Below are 15,692 nucleotides of genomic sequence, written 5' to 3'. Positions count from 1 at the left end.
CATACCACTATGCTTGGTTAGTTGTTTTTTTTTGTTTGTTTTTTGTTTTTGTAGAGATGAAGTCTTGCTTTGTTGCCCAAGCTGGTCTCGAACTCCTGGCCTCAAGTAATCCTCCTGCCTTGGCCTCCCAAAGAGCTGGAATTACAGGTGTGAGCCACTCACTGTACCCATCCCAATGATAACTTTTTAATCAGAATGCTTAGGGGAAAATTACTAATACATTAGGGTTGAGTGAGGCTGAGTGAATTTTTGCAAAATAAGAATGGAACCAAAACTGTTTATTAGATCCAACCTTTGATGGACCGCTGCTAAAATATGAACACCTCAAGAGCAGGGACCTGGTCTGTCTTGTTGACTGATGTGTCCCCAGTGCCTGGAACAGTCTGTCACAGAGTAGGTGCTCAATGAATGCTTATAGAATGAATAGATACATTAACCCTCCATTTTGTAGCCTTTTGTGAATAGAAGCATCTGTAGTTCAATGCCCATTCCTAGAGTTACTCCGGTTTCTGTTGGCTCTGCACTCTTGGACCGTGGGCCCTGGAGATTAACAGCCCGCGTTTACTAGAAAGCAATTGCTTATTTGAGTGGCTCCACTTATCAGGTAGAATGTGCAGCATCTAACAGTAAAGCTTCAGTTGACAGAAAGTTCCTTTCCTCTGACCAATTGTTTTGGCATGTTATAGTCTCCATCATGTTCTCTACCCACTCACCTTTTTTCCATACCACGTGTGCTTTCCGCAACTTCATTATGAAGAGCTGAACTATGATAAAGAGTATGAAAATGAGGAAGGACACCAGAGTGAGCAGTAGTATGCCACTTTTCTTCCTTGTTATTTCCATATACTGAGGATTTGCTTCTATAAGGAAAAATAAAAGGATTTTAGATACTTAAAAATTTATTTGTAGAGACAAGGTCTCGCTATATTGCCCAGGCTGTTCTTGAACTCCTGGCCTCAAGCAATCCTCCCGCCTTGGCCTCCCAAAGTGTTGGGCTTACAGATATGACTTCCTATGCCCAACCTGTTTTTTTTTTTTTTTTGTGGTCACTGAAGAATACATACAAGACTTCCACAATGTAGAGAAAAATATGTATCCTGTAGAGACTTTATAGATACAGGACTGCAGGGATAGGCAGTAGATTGCACCTTATGGGTTGCTTGGGGCTCATGTGTTGAAGACTTTGGGAAGTTATAAAGGTTTTCAGAACATAGATATGTAAAGTGTAGAGGGATGTTTTGATGGTAGAGTGCTAAAAATGGACTGGAAGAGGAGAAATAGAAGTTACAATATTTGTGCAAGAGTTGATGAGGGCCTAGATGGAGGGAGGATGATAACGTACTAAATACCTGAAAGAAAAGAATCAAAAGTCCTTGGAAATGGGCTGATTATATATATCTGTGTATGTACACATGTATATACACACATATGTACATATACATATATGTACCTATATAGGGATGCCCCCAAAATGTATATGCATTTTAAGTCTGATGTTTGCTCAAAAGATGGCATTAATCAAATGAATCCTAGTGTCACCATGCAATACGCAGGATAGTCAAAGAAAATGATGGAAGTATGGTTGAGCGAAGCCATACTACACAGGAATACCATAATTTAATTCAGCTTCGAAAAGTAGTACATAGATAACATCTCTAAAATGTGTATGCATTTTGTTGACACCTCTGTATATTTGTACACACACATAGGAGTGAAAGCAGGTTTTGGGTTTGTGTGATGCTTTGGACAGTTGATTTTGTGAGAAAAGGTGCTGTTAGGTATTTAGTAATGTTGCGTTTGAGGAGATGGCAGAAAATTCAGCTAGGAATATATAGAAAACAGAATTAAACCAGGACTAATTCTCAAGAGAATGTTCTGAAAATACACATATGTTTTGTTGCCTAGTGGCAACAAAAACAGTTTAGGGAACAGGTAAAATCTTTAAAAATTAAGGAAGGGACAAAAGACGAAGAAGTAAAATCATATAAATGTATATCCACATTTAAGAAGTCAGAGGAAGCCAGGCTCCGTGGCTTGGCCTGTAATCCCGTGCTTTGGGAGGCTGAAATGAGTACATTGCCTGAGCCCAAGGGTTCAAGACCCGCCTGGGAAACTTGGCGAGACCTCATCTCTACAATAAATAAATTAAAAAATTAGCTGGGCCTGGTAGCGCGCGCCTGTAATTCTGGCTACTCGGAAGGTTGAGGCAGAAGGATCGCTGGAGCCCAGCAGGTCGAGGCTGCAGTGGCCGGGAGCGGCCACTGCACTCCAGTCTGAGTGACAGAGTGAAACTCCAACTCAAAAAACAACAAAAAAAAAGGAAGTCAGAGGAGGAAGTGGAATAAGACAAGGGATAAAAAGAAATAGTGAAGACTGGACAACATGTCTCTACAAAAAAAAATTTAAAAATTAGCCGAGCATGTTGGCATGTGCCTGTAGTCCCAGCTACTTGGGAGGCTGAGATGGAAGGATCGTCTGAATCCAGGAGATCGAGGCTGCAATGAGCTGTGATCATGCCATTACACGCCAGCCTGGGTGACAGAGTGAGACCCCGTTAGCAAAAGTAGCAGGACCAGGCATAGTATGTCAAGAAGCCAGGAGGCAACTAAGTGAAGAAGGGACAAAGGAGTGATTAACCAGCTATGTGATAAAGGGCAGAAAGGTCCAGAATAAGGAGGACTGAAAAAGGCCATAGATTCATAGATTAGGTTAAAATGTCAAGTGTTTATTCTAAATGCAGTGGGTGATACTTACCAGTAGTCAAATCAAGGTCTTGAGTGGTTTGTTCTTTCTCTTCCTTGTCAGTCTCTGATGTACTAGAATCTTCCATTACTGAAACTAAGGTGAAAGAAAGTAAGGCATGATATATTCATATACATATGAATACATGTATGTATATAATAACATATGTATACAAGTATGTATATAACTACAAGTATGTATATAACTACATATCTATATTCTTCCCAGAGCAGATTTAGAAACCAAATTCATGATCCTCATTTAAAAATAGCAATGACCTGTAATCCCAGCACTTTGGAAAGCTGAGGTGGGAGGATTGCTTGAGCGCAGGAGTTCGAGACCAGCCTGAGCAACACAGCGAGACCTCGTCTCTACAAAAAATAAAAAAATTAGCTGAGCGTAGTGATGTGTACCCCTAGTCCTACCTATTTGGAAGGCTGATGCAGAAGGATCACTTGAGCCCAGGAGGTTGAGGTTGCAGTGAACCATGATTGTGCCACTGCACTCCAACCTGGGTGACAGTGTGGGACTCTGACTCAAAAATAAAACAAAAATTAAAAATTAAAAAAACCAATGAGATCATTTTTGTACTACTGAGTCCTTGCACAAATAGTTGCAAATGGCCAGGCTCACTTTGCCTTATTTTTTAAAAAGTTAAACACCTACTGAACATGTACTCTGTGCCAGACTTTGAACTGAGCATTTGATATATATCACTTTTCACCACCGCACCGAGAAAATGCAGATTTAGAGCAGTTAAGTAAATTATCCTCAAAGCCTGCAGCAAATATATGGCAGAGCTATTACTTAAACTTGTTTTTTTCTAACTGTGGAACCCAAAATTTAATTTATTACTTCCTTCTTGCATCAGGCCTAGTGGGGAGAAGGTCTTTAGGACACTTCAAGATAATAGTTGAACACTGAAGAATGGTATTCCAAGCTTTATTTATAGAAAACCTGCAGACTGAAATGCATAAAGCAATAATTTGCATATTGAAATATAGCCTCAAACTTCCGTTTGCCTCCCACTAATAGGATGCACTATGATGTTTTTGCTAGATAAGATCATTTATAAGAGTAAAAGACCATTTTTTCAGATTTTTGTGGCTTATCTTTCTAATTTCCTTTTTTCCCTCTGCAGTCTCTGCTTTTTTTAGCCCATTGCACAGCGCCACTGTGTGGACCCCGAGGGGAATGAAACCTACCATTCTACTGAAAATGGGTATTATTAACAGTAATAACATAGTAGAAATTGAAAGCTGAAAGGAATTTTAGAAACCATATTCTTTAAATCTTATGTTATATATGAAAAAGCAGAGCAGAAAATTGAGTTGCTTAGTAGTGGTGCAAGTCATTAAAGACAACTAGATTCTAAACACGTTTACAAATATTGGATTATTAAAGCAAGTGATGGGCCTGTTCCACTTCATAATATTTTCAATTTCCGTTGCCCTTCAAAAAATTGTATGGTACATCTTGTATTTATCAGTGTTTTAAAACCCCAAATGTTTGCTTTTAAATATTATTCAGAGTACACATTTTAAAAAATGTGATCTGATACTGAGAACTATGAACAAGATAATGATCTGAAAGTATTTATTCCACTAAATGAAATTATTACAGAGACACTGCATGAAACAGAAAGACAGTATGCAGGAATTTATACCTTTCTGGATGAGGCTAATAGTCTTTCATTCATTCATACTGCATTTTCTGAACACCTGCTATTGTCAGAAACTAGGCTAGTTAAATGTAAAGTTAAATTAAATATATGATCATTGCTCTGAGTTGACCATTTAGTGGGTTCACTGTCTAAAAAGCTGGAATTATAATGTAGGCCTTCTAAATTCTTCTGCATTTAAAGTTCAATCCCATCATCAAACATGGCCTGAGCTCTTGACAACCAAGTCATTGATGTGCCTTCAAAGGTGATTTTGTTATTCAATAGCAACACCCAATCTCCAGCTCCTGCATCATTGCTGTTTGTTGATTCCAAGTCTGTGTTTTGTGTCTGGTCTGTTTTAGAAGGGAAAACAAAGAAATGAAACTCCCTAAAATGCATTCAGCCTTGCCCTTTATTGACGAGGAAATTCAAACGGTCATAATTGTGTGTGTGCGTGTGTGTACATCTCTATATTGCAAGCAAAACAGCACTGAACTTACAAGGATTTATAACACCGTGTAGTCCATCCCACTAAGCAAGTACTCCTGATACGGCTCTTCTCTAGGACACTACAAAGCTTGAACCAGTTGGAGAAGGCTTATCTGGTCTTATTAAAAATTAAAATATTCTTAAAACTTAGAATGGGAAAAGCAAACTTCCCATGTAGGCTCACTTACCAGTGCTTGTGGGCTGCTGAGGGTGCTGAGAAGACAGAGAGCTTCCCTCTGGAGCATCGGAAACTGTCTCTTCATCGGTAACTAGAAAAGGGGAAAAACAAAATTCTGCAACTACGGAGATCAATTTTACCCACATAGCGCTCAGTAAAAGAGATTGGAGAATGTTATTTGGCTGCTACCTGCTTGTAGAGGTTGTGCAAAAACCCCGGAACTGTGTGTTCTGCAGCTCTTGCTCTGGTTTTTGAATTTGTATCCCGCTGACTGCCCATCTGCTAGCCTGCCTGACTTAAAAGCACAGCATGCTGGACCTGTGTGGCGGTAGTGTTAGGCAAAGGGTATTCATGGTTTCCATCTGTATCCATCTACCAATCCCTCTAGCTGCCTGTCTATCTACACATCCACATATCTATCTACCTATTTATTGGTTAGGTGGCTTTGGAATCAGCCTCAGACTGGGTTGAATTCCCAATGCTGCTACCTGCTTGCTCCTGAGTGTGTTGGACAAGATGCCTCATCTCCCTAGCACTCAATTGTTTTCTTATCTGTAAAATAGAGATACTGACAGCATTTACTTCCTGGAATGTTTTGTGGGCATTAATAAGCTCATTCAGAAAGTATGTTTAGTACAACGACTGGCTAGTTTTTAAGCACAATCCTATGTTACTCTATAGTATCAAAAATGCTTAGGAATGTTTCTAGAAGTTCAGCTTAGTGCAGGTTTCTTCACCAGTCAATGAACAGGCCCTCAAAGGATGTAACAGCAGTGCCTGTCAATTTGCAAACAGTGATACTGACATGAGGAAGATGGGTAATGTCTTTATGAAATTTGTAAGTGCTTCTCAGTGATCTTATTTAATTTTTTTTGAGTGGGAGTCTCACTCTGTCGACCCGGCTGGAGTGCAGTAGCACGCTCATGGCAACTGCAACCTTGACCTGCTGGGCTCAGGCGATCTTTCAGCCTTCCAAGTACTGGAATTATAGGTGTGTACCACCACACCTGGCTAAATTTTTTATTTACTGTAGAGATGAGGTCTTGCCAAGTTGCCCAGGCTGGTCTTGAACCCCTGGGTTCAGGCAATTCTTTTGCCTCCACCTCCCAAAATGCTGGGATTACAGGCTTGAGCCACTGTGCACGGCTCAGTGTTTATTTAATCAAATAATTTTCTGTGGCTTTGAACATTCATTTTCTTAAGCATTTAAAATTTTTGAAAAGTACCTGGATTGTGAGAAAATTGAAGAAAGAGGAGAACTACTGACAACAAAAAGAGAAAAGCTGGAACACTAGTCAATTAGAACTGGGAACAAATGATAAGAACATAATATAGGAAGTATTGGGGACACATAGAATAAAATGTAGCAATAATGGTTAAAATCTTCTAACACAGTATATGCTATGTGAATTCAGACAATATCTTTTTTTTTTTTTGTTGTTGGAGTCTCACTCTGTCACCCAGACTGGAGGGCAGTGGCAACTCCCCGCCACCACAGCCTCGACCTGCTGAGCTCCGGCGATCCTTTCGCCTCAGCCTTCCGAGTAACTGGAACTACAGGTGCACACTACCACGCCCAGCTAGTTTGGGATTTATTGTAGAGATGAGGTCCCGCCAAGTTGCCCAGGCGGGTTTCGAACACGCGGGCTCAGGTAATTCACTCACCTCAGCCTCCCAAAGTGTGGGATTACAGGCTGAGCCACCGAGCCCAGCTAGATAATTTCATTAATGTACAAAACAAGTTTTCTCTCTTTCTTTCTCTCTCTCTCTCTCTCTTTCTCTCTCTCTCTCTCTCTCTCTATATATATATATATAAAATATATATATATATACACACACACATATATATATATATTTTTTTTTTTGAGCTGGAGTCTTACTCTGTCGCCCAAGCTGGTGCACACTCACGGCCACCCCAGCATCAACCTTCTGGGCTCCAGCAATTCTTCCACTTCAGCCTTCCAAGTAGTCAGAATTACAGGCGTGCGTTACCATGCCTGGCTAATTTTATTTTATTTTTTTTGTAGAGATGAGGTCTTACCATGTTGCCCAGCATGGCCTCGAACCTGTGGCCTCAGGCAATCCTCTTGCTTTGGCCTCCCAAAGTGCTGGGATTATAGGCTTGAGCCACTGTGCCCGCCCATCTCTATATATTTAAAATTAGAGTTTGTACTTTGATTTATCCTCTCAGTTAACAAACTGCTAAATAAAGTTGCATTTATACTGAATGCTGTTTTGATTAGGTGGATTCTAGTACATAATTATTTATTTCCCTAGTTGATCGGAATGTTATAGGCCTCTGCTAGCAAATGTGGTATCCACTAGCTACAATGACATTTAAATTAATGAAAAAAAATTTATTTTTGAGTTGGAATCTCACTCTGATGCCAAGGTTAGAGTGCAGTGACATGATCATGGCTACTGCAATTCTCTGGTCTCGGCCTCCCAAAGTACTGGGATTACAGGTGTGAGCCACCATGCCCAGCAAATTAATGAAAATTAAATAATATTATAAATTTAGGTCCTCAGTTGCAGTAGCCACATTTCAAGTTAAGATGTGGACAACCCATATTTACTGTGAGCTTGATAGCTTTCAAATACTTAAAGCAGTCCGACAAGATCAGTGATTTTATTAAAGAATGTGATTTTGATGTTGAAATATGTCAACATTTGAAAGATCTGTATGACTCAGTAAATCACTATTTTCCAAATGGCCAAGGCATGGTGTTGCAAAAATCATGCCTGGGTAAAAGTTCCATTGAAAATGCAAGATAGTTGAATGGATTTTAATGTAGCAGAATATGAAAAGTTCATTGATATAGTTCCAGGGTTCACATAGCAACTAACCTTTAAGAAGCTACCTCTTGTTGAGTTCTGGTGTAATATCAAAGAAGAATATCCACAATTACCTGAAAAGTCTATTAAAGTACTCTTTTAACTTCCAACTGTATATTTGTGTGAGGCTGAATTGTTTTTACATTCATTTCAAACAGCACAACACTTTGGAAGAGATTGAATGTAAAAATTATGAAAACCTAATTACTTTCTATTAAACCAGACATGAAAAAGACTTGAAAATGTAAAGCAGCACAATTTTCTCACTAATGTTTTTAGTGTTACAAAATATAGTTTTTGAAATAAAAATATGCCATTTTTGCTAACATGTAGTAGATTTATTTTTTAAATCAATTAATAAATGCACATCTTTAAAACATCTGTTTTAATTTCTAATAGGTAAATATTGACAGATATAACTCACATAAGTAAAAATTCTTTGGGTATCTCAATTATTTTGAAGAGTGTAGAAGAGTTCTGAAACTAAAATGCTTGAGAAATGTTTCTCAAATATTTAAAAAATCTCACCTCAAATGTAACAGGAAACTTAGATTCCTCACATGGAATATTAACAAAGGGCTGGGTGCAATGGCTCCAGCCTGTAACCCCAGCGTTTTGGGAGGCTGAAGCAGGAGGATTGCTTGAGGCAAAGAGTTCAGGACCAGCCTGGGCAACATAGTGAGATCTTGTCTCTAAAAAAATTTTTTTAAATTAGCCAGGTGTGGTGGCTTATGCTTGTGGTCCTAACTACTTGAGAAGCTGAAGGAAGCTCACCTGAGCCCAGGAGGTTGAGGCTGCAGTGACCCTTGATCATGCCACTGCACTTCAACCTGGGTGACAGAGTGAGACTTCGTCTCTAAATAAATAAATAAATGAATAATTGGAATACTATACTATACTATATAATTCCAAACATAGTCTAACTGATTCGTGTTGTTTTATTCTCCTACTCCAGACATTGAACTATGGGTTTCTTTTCCTCAGAACCCCTTAGACATGATGCTGGCATGATACCCATTTTCCTAGAGTTCTACCATGCAGAGAATATAGAGATGGAAGGGGTCAAACCCTTACTTGTAAAGGTGCTTTAAGGCGTGCTCAGCTAGAAATTTTTAAAAAACTAATTAGGTGAACGAAATACATGCAATATCTTCATGTCAATGTGGTAGCTCTCCAAAGGAAAAAAGTAATAAACGGAAGCCACTGACAGCTGATACTGGTGCTCCTCCTTGAATACTAGCTGGAGATCTGGCAGTGGGTGCTAAATAATCAATAGAGCACAGGTAAAAAATCATCCTCACTTACTATTAGAAACACTTATGACTATGATTTTGAGTCATATAGAACTGTAGCCATAAAGATGGAGAAATTGCCATTTCTCCCTCCGGAGTAAGTTTTGCAGATGACTTGAACAATTGCTGAAATGTACAAATGTATTTTTTTCCACCATTGTTGGTTCTCATATTCAATGTCTTTTGGAAGCATTTAGATAGTCTCATCGCCACATGGACTCTGCTCTAATTCCACTGATGGAGTAGTGACTAGACATGGGGCCGGGCATGAATCACAGCGTGGTGGGAGTGTGTGCAAAAGGTGACAGCGCAGCTGGGGCTGTGGGTCCCTGGGTCTTCCAAGGCAACTTCCTCAGTAATGCTTCAGGTTTCGTAAGAAAATGACCCGTGGAAAGTGAGTGGTAGTCAGAGGGCGCCTGTCAACCACAGCCACAGCCCCCACAGGGCAGCGCAGAAGCTTTCCCACAGCGAGGTTCTAAGCAAGCTTGCCTGTCACCAGCAGTTATTTCGTTTGATAAAAGAACTGTTTCAACAAATGCTTTGTCATCCACAGTGTCCTCTTTCTCTAATGTGTGTGATTCCTTGTACTAAAGGAATCTGTTTTTACGTGAAGTACCTTGTAAAGCAATGAAGTCCAGAGTCCTACTAATGATAGATTTGTGACCCATGCGACTCCTTATAGGGTGTCTCTTGGTTCAAATAATTGTGTATAGTTTTAAAACGATTTCTTGGGCTTTTGGGGAAGGAATCATAGAATAGAGATTTTGAACATGGAGGCAACTTCTCTTCATGTCTTTAAGGCAGTGGCACCATCCAGCTACCACAACCTTGACCTGCAGGTCTCAGGTGATCCTTCTGCCTCAGCCTCCTGAGTAATTGGGACTACAGGCATGTGCCACCACACCCACCTAATTTTTGGATTTATTGTAGAGACAAGGCCACACCATGTTGCCCAGGCTGGTCTTGAACTCCTGGGCTCAGGCAATCCTCTTACTTTGACCTCTCAAGGTGCTGGGATTACAGGCCATGAACTATCATGCCTGACCTTTATGTTTGATGTTTGAAATGTTGTTCTACTCAGAATATTAATATGATTAAACTAAAACCTTCAAAAGTTATAATGAAATAAATATAAATAGTAATCATGTCAATGTAACTACATGAATGTTTTATAATAACATAAACTATACTGGTAAGTTTAGATTTATTTCAGTTATTATTATCTTCTTTTGGGTCAAGTACAAAGATGCATATGACTGCTTACAAAACACAACTGTAATAAAACTACTTGAAATCATTATCAAAAGGCAAGTGTGGCCGGGCCTGTAATCCCAGCACTTTGGGAGGCTGAAGCAGGGGAATCGTTTGAGCCCAGGAGTTGCAGACAAGCCTAGGCAACATAGCAAGATGGTGTCTCTACAAAAAATAAAAAAATTAGCTGGTGTGGTGACATGTATCTTTAGTCCTGCTACTTGGGAGGCTGAAGTGGAAGGATCACCTGAGCTTAGTTGGTGAGGCTGTGGTGAACTGTGATTGGAACTGAAATCATGTCACTGCACTCCAGCCTGAGCAACAGAGTAAGACCTTCATTAAAAAAAAAAAAAAAAGGCAGCCAGGCTCAGTGGCTCAGCCTGTAATCCCAGCACTTTGGGTGGCCGAGGTGAGTGGATTGCCTGAGCTCAGGGGTTCAAGACCAACCCGGGCCAACTTGGCGAGACCTTGTCTCTACAATAAATAAAAAACGAGCCAGACGTGGTAACACATGCCTGTAGTTCCAGCTACTTGGAAGGCTGAGGTGAAAGGATTGCCTGAACCCAGCAGGTCAGTACTGGGGTGGCAGTGAGCCACTGCACTCCAGCCTGGGCGATGAGGTGCGATTCCAACTCAAAAAAAGAAAGAAAGAAAGAGAGAGAGAAAGAGAGAGAGAGAGAGAAAGAAAGAGTGAGCAACCATGACTGTATAACTAGACTTTCTGTATAACTAGGTCAGAATGTCAGAACACTTGCAAGCCTGTCACTCAGCTGGAGAAATTTCAATCATTAACGGAATTTGCTATTAAAAAGAACTTTGTTGGCAGTGCCCACTCCATTTAATTTTGCTCGATAATACAATATTAAGATAAATTTTAAGATAATTATAATTAAAGACAATCATTAGTTCTTCTTACTCAAATCTTCAAACCGGAAAGGTGCTACCAGTTTTCTCCCTTGCAGGCCTTTGTGTCGGATAATGCAGTCCACTGAAGAATTTCTGCCATATGCGTGCACTATGAGTGTGCTGGTAGTATTACATTTCTTCCCATCAGTTTCAAATTCATGGTGGGTTCCACCTATACAGCAATTTAAAGAGATGTGTATGGTTATGACTATTTTTTGTTTGTTTGTTTGTTTGTTTTTTGAGTTGGAGTCTCACTCCATCGCCCAAACTAGAGTGTAGTGGCATGCTCCCGGTCACCGCAGCCTGGACCTTCTGGGCTCCGGCGATTCTTCCGCCACAGCCTTCCAAGTAGCTGGAACTATTGGTACATACTACCAACCCTGGCTAATTCTTGATTTATTGTGGAGATGAGGTCTCACCAAGTTGCCCAGGTGGGTCTTGAACCCTCAGGCTTAGGCAATCCACTCACCTTGGTCTCCCAAAGTGCTGGAATTACAGGCTGAGCCACCGAACCCGGCGGTTATGACTATTTAATGCTACTGGATGGGCTTGGTTCTATTAGAGGCCAACGTCTGATTTCATGGCAAACACTGGATTTCTAACTTTATTCTAACCTCAGTTAGCTGCCTTAAATGAGGGGGGACCCCAAAAAACCCAGAATTTATTTATAAAAATTGTGTATTGGGGAAACAAACAAAAAACCTATTGGGTTGAGATTAGGTGATTAAGGAGGGTGGGGTATAGGGCTCATGCCACTTTGCTCAAAAACTGCTGAGCAGACTGGGCAGGTTGTTCATTTAAATCACCCATCATGAAATGGGCAAATGTGTTGAATCTCCAAAACATTCACTAAAGTCGAACACAGCTTCTCACAAAACTAGCTGGTACACCGATGCAGATGGGTTTCTAGAACACTTAGTGGGGGAAACCTGTACTACAAAGGACCCACCCTCCAACAAATAATTCCAGTTTTTTGCCCCCCCCCCCCCCTTGTATGTGCTTGGCACTGGTCACAAAGGCAAGCAGATGAATAAGAATGGATCGATTTCTACAAACCCTTCACTACTAGGGGTTGAGGGGAGTTCAAAACTTATATAAGAAGAACAGCTCCATGCTATTGTGAAACACAAAGACTCAGGAGCTCACTCAGGTTGTGTGAATAAGGCAGATTAAGGAAGAAGTCTTATAGTGAGGTAGGTTTGGCACTAGACTGGGAGTCAGCTCTTGGTATTAGGCCTTTTCTCTCTAGAACTCCATTTGGCTGTCAGTTTTCTCAGCTCTACAGGGTCTCCTGAAACTCTAAGAATGTTGATTACATAGATATTGAAGGTAGTGTCTGTTGAAAATGTAAGCAAATATACGTAGTTTCTCAAAATGGCAATTAGCTAGTTCTCTTGTTTTAGAGACTCAAAATTTAGATTCCTTGTTATCAGAATATTTTAAATCTAGCTCTGTGGGTAGAGGAAGATCATATCTATTCCAAACACATGCATTATGCTAAATATATGTTCAATGTTATGCCTGTGAAAGTTTATGCTCAGAGGTAATAGCTATATTATACTTCTTACTTCAGGAAATGTTGCCAAATTGTGAGAAGCCATTATTATATTCTACTTTGGGCTTCTACGTATTTTAAACTAGAACATTTTCATTATCTGTGATTAGCCTTTCAAAATTAAGGTATAATATTGATTGGTTATAAGGATAATTTGTCTGCAAAAGAACAGGTATATTATCAGAAGGTGTCTTATGACACCTTCTGCCACCAGAGGGTGCCAGAACATTGAAAAATTCCTTGGAAATATAAGAAAGGAAAAGAAAAGAAAAATGGTTTCTTCACTTACCATAGAGCTCCATCCCATTCCCCAGGAGCCATGTTATCTGAGGAGGGGGCTTGCTTCTCAGGGTGGAGCATTTAAGTACAACATGTACTTCTCCATTTTGCTTTCTGATAACTGAAGCTTCCACGGTTGGTTTGAAAGGAGTTGCTAGAAGAAAATTGATTTTTCTGTGCTTAATTAGTTGGTCTATATATCTCAGCAAAACACAGAGCCTAACAATCCGTAGGGATCGTTCTAGGGTATAGTCTAATTCATGGACATACTATTTTACTTGACCTTTTACAGAATACAGTCATGTTAAAGGGCATTTATGTGCTTGTAAAACTCCTTGGGCTGAAGGCAGAATGTTTTGTTATTCAGAGTGCAATTAGTCCTTGAAAATTCCCAAATAGACTATTCTTTTTTTTTTTTTGAATTGGAGTCTCACTCTGTCGCCCAGCCTGGAGTGCAGTGGCATGATCATGACTACAGGTGCACACCTGATTTTTTGCAGAGACAAGATTGCGCTATGTTGCCCAGATGGTCTTGACCTCCTGGGCTTAAGCGATCCTCCTGCCTTGACCTCCCAAAGTGCTGGGATGACAGGTATGAGCCACTACATCGGACCTGGGATATTATTATTTAGAGATCAATAAAAAGCAATGCTATTAATCAGCCTCATCTCTTCTGCCACAAAAAGAAAAAGAAAGTAAAGCTAGTAAGACATATACAGGACATAGCTGGCCATGGCCGAACTTAGTAAGTCCCAGATGACTGGGAGGCTACCACTTCCTATTTGCACCTCCCAACCCCAGCGCTCTACAGAAGAGAGGAATTGTTTTGGCAGAGAATGTAAGCAGATCATTCAGTGCAGCTACATCTGAATTTACTCTGTCCTAGACTGTGCTGTCATGAGGTTCCACTTCATTTACATCCATGTTTTGCTTCCTAAGCTAGGGCAAACCCCTTATGGGCAGAGATTGTGCCGACCTCGTCTTTGATTCCCTAGAGCCTCACACAGTGCCTGGCACAGGGTGGCAGCTTATCAAATATTCTTTCCTTTTAGTTCCCCATAGAGAAAATTTAGTTGATGCTAAAGACAAAGTTCAAGAGTTCACATTCAATCTAGGGCTTGCTTCTCAAACTGTTCTCTCCTGTTTCCTTTCAAAAAAAAGGTGGCAGAGGTGCTTCAGGAAATGCCTGACTCTAGGTAACCATCATAAACTAAAATGTTAGGTTTAGAAACAGCAAATCGCGTTCATATCAGGATTGCTCCCATGCTGGGCTTACTCGCCAGGGCACCTACCCAGCACAACCACTTTTACTTCCTTTGTGCTCACGAAGTGGCTGTACTGTAAACACTTGTACACGCCTTCATCTTGCAGGGTCACGTTGGGCACATGGATGGAGAGCTGGTTGGCCGAGTGTTGAAGAAGCTGGTATTTGGAATTTTTTAAAGCTGTACAAGAGAGAAATGGAGCTGTTGTGAGGAAAGGTATCAGATGAATACAGACTGATCATTCACCAGAACAGTTTTTGATTTTCAGACTTTAAAGGAACAAATGCCATGTCTTCTAGTGATGTCAGCTGATACTTCTCAAAGTTAGTTTAGGAAATGAAATATTTTGATAGTGGAATCTGTGAAATAAACAAATTGTTTTATTTGTGTGTGTAGGAAATTAAGAACACTATGCTGGTGGAGTCAGGTTGCAGGAGTATTTTACTCTTTAAAAAATGTAAGGGGGAGGGATTGGCAGTAGTGGGATTCTGCAGAGGGAGGGGGGCACACCTCATCGACAAGGTATGTATAATGAACATTTGTATACTTAACCATGAATTGTATCCCACATCTTTAAAATAAAATTTTAAAATTTTAGGCTGGGTTCGGTGGCTCAGCCTGTAATCCCAGCGCTTTGGGAGGCCAAGGTGAGTGGATTGCCTGAGCCTGTGGGTTCGAGACCTGCCCAGGCAACTTGGTGAGACCTCATCTCTACAATAAATCAAAAACTAGCCAGGTGTGGTAGTATGCGTGCCTGTAGTTCCGGCTACTTGGAAGGCTGAGGCGGAAGGATCACCGGAGCCCAGCAGGTCAAGGTTGCGGTGACTGGGAGCGTGCCCCTGCACTCCAGACTGGGTGGTGGAGTGAGACTCCAACTTAAAAAAAAAAAAAGTTTTTAAAAATGTCATGGAAGGTGTTTCACCATGATTTACCCCTTTGAAATCTGATTCATTTGAGGTCATCTGCTCACAATGAATGTGAAGAGTGGAAGATAAATACACTGATCAGTGTTTTTAATTTTTTAACAGTTTGTTCTTATTTGAAGCTTCCCACAGATTATGACTTGGTTCTTTTGAAAAACAAAAAGGCAAGTTCCAGAAAGTTCCAACCAATAGCAAATGCTCCTCTTGTGTATTGACCTGGGATTTTTTATTTATTTATTTATTTATTTATTTTTGAGTTTTACTCCGTCGCCCAGACTGGAGTGCAGTGGCCGCTCCCGGCCACCGCAGCCTCG

General features: G+C 40.4%; 1 protein-coding gene across 1 annotated transcript in view; it reads right to left on the bottom strand.

Annotated features, from left to right (window-relative positions):
• Positions 1–15,692, bottom strand: part of CRTAM (cytotoxic and regulatory T-cell molecule) — a 33,731-nt gene that overhangs the window by 4,391 nt on the left and 13,648 nt on the right. Inside the window, exons 3-8 of the mRNA XM_008055854.1 lie at positions 14,483–14,635; positions 13,201–13,344; positions 11,367–11,528; positions 5,083–5,163; positions 2,755–2,838; positions 714–860 (exon numbers count right to left, since the gene is read on the bottom strand). Of these exons, the coding sequence (XP_008054045.1) occupies positions 714–860; positions 2,755–2,838; positions 5,083–5,163; positions 11,367–11,528; positions 13,201–13,344; positions 14,483–14,635 (771 nt within the window). The remainder of the gene's footprint in view (positions 1–713; positions 861–2,754; positions 2,839–5,082; positions 5,164–11,366; positions 11,529–13,200; positions 13,345–14,482; positions 14,636–15,692) is intronic.

Source organism: Carlito syrichta, unplaced genomic scaffold (genome assembly GCF_000164805.1).
Source record: "Carlito syrichta isolate Samal-C Ts95f unplaced genomic scaffold, Tarsius_syrichta-2.0.1 Scaffold301974, whole genome shotgun sequence".
Classification (NCBI taxonomy): Eukaryota; Metazoa; Chordata; class Mammalia; order Primates; family Tarsiidae; genus Carlito; species Carlito syrichta.
The sequence above is the reverse complement of the archived record's forward strand: the minus strand, read 5'-3'. Positions and strand labels throughout refer to the sequence as shown.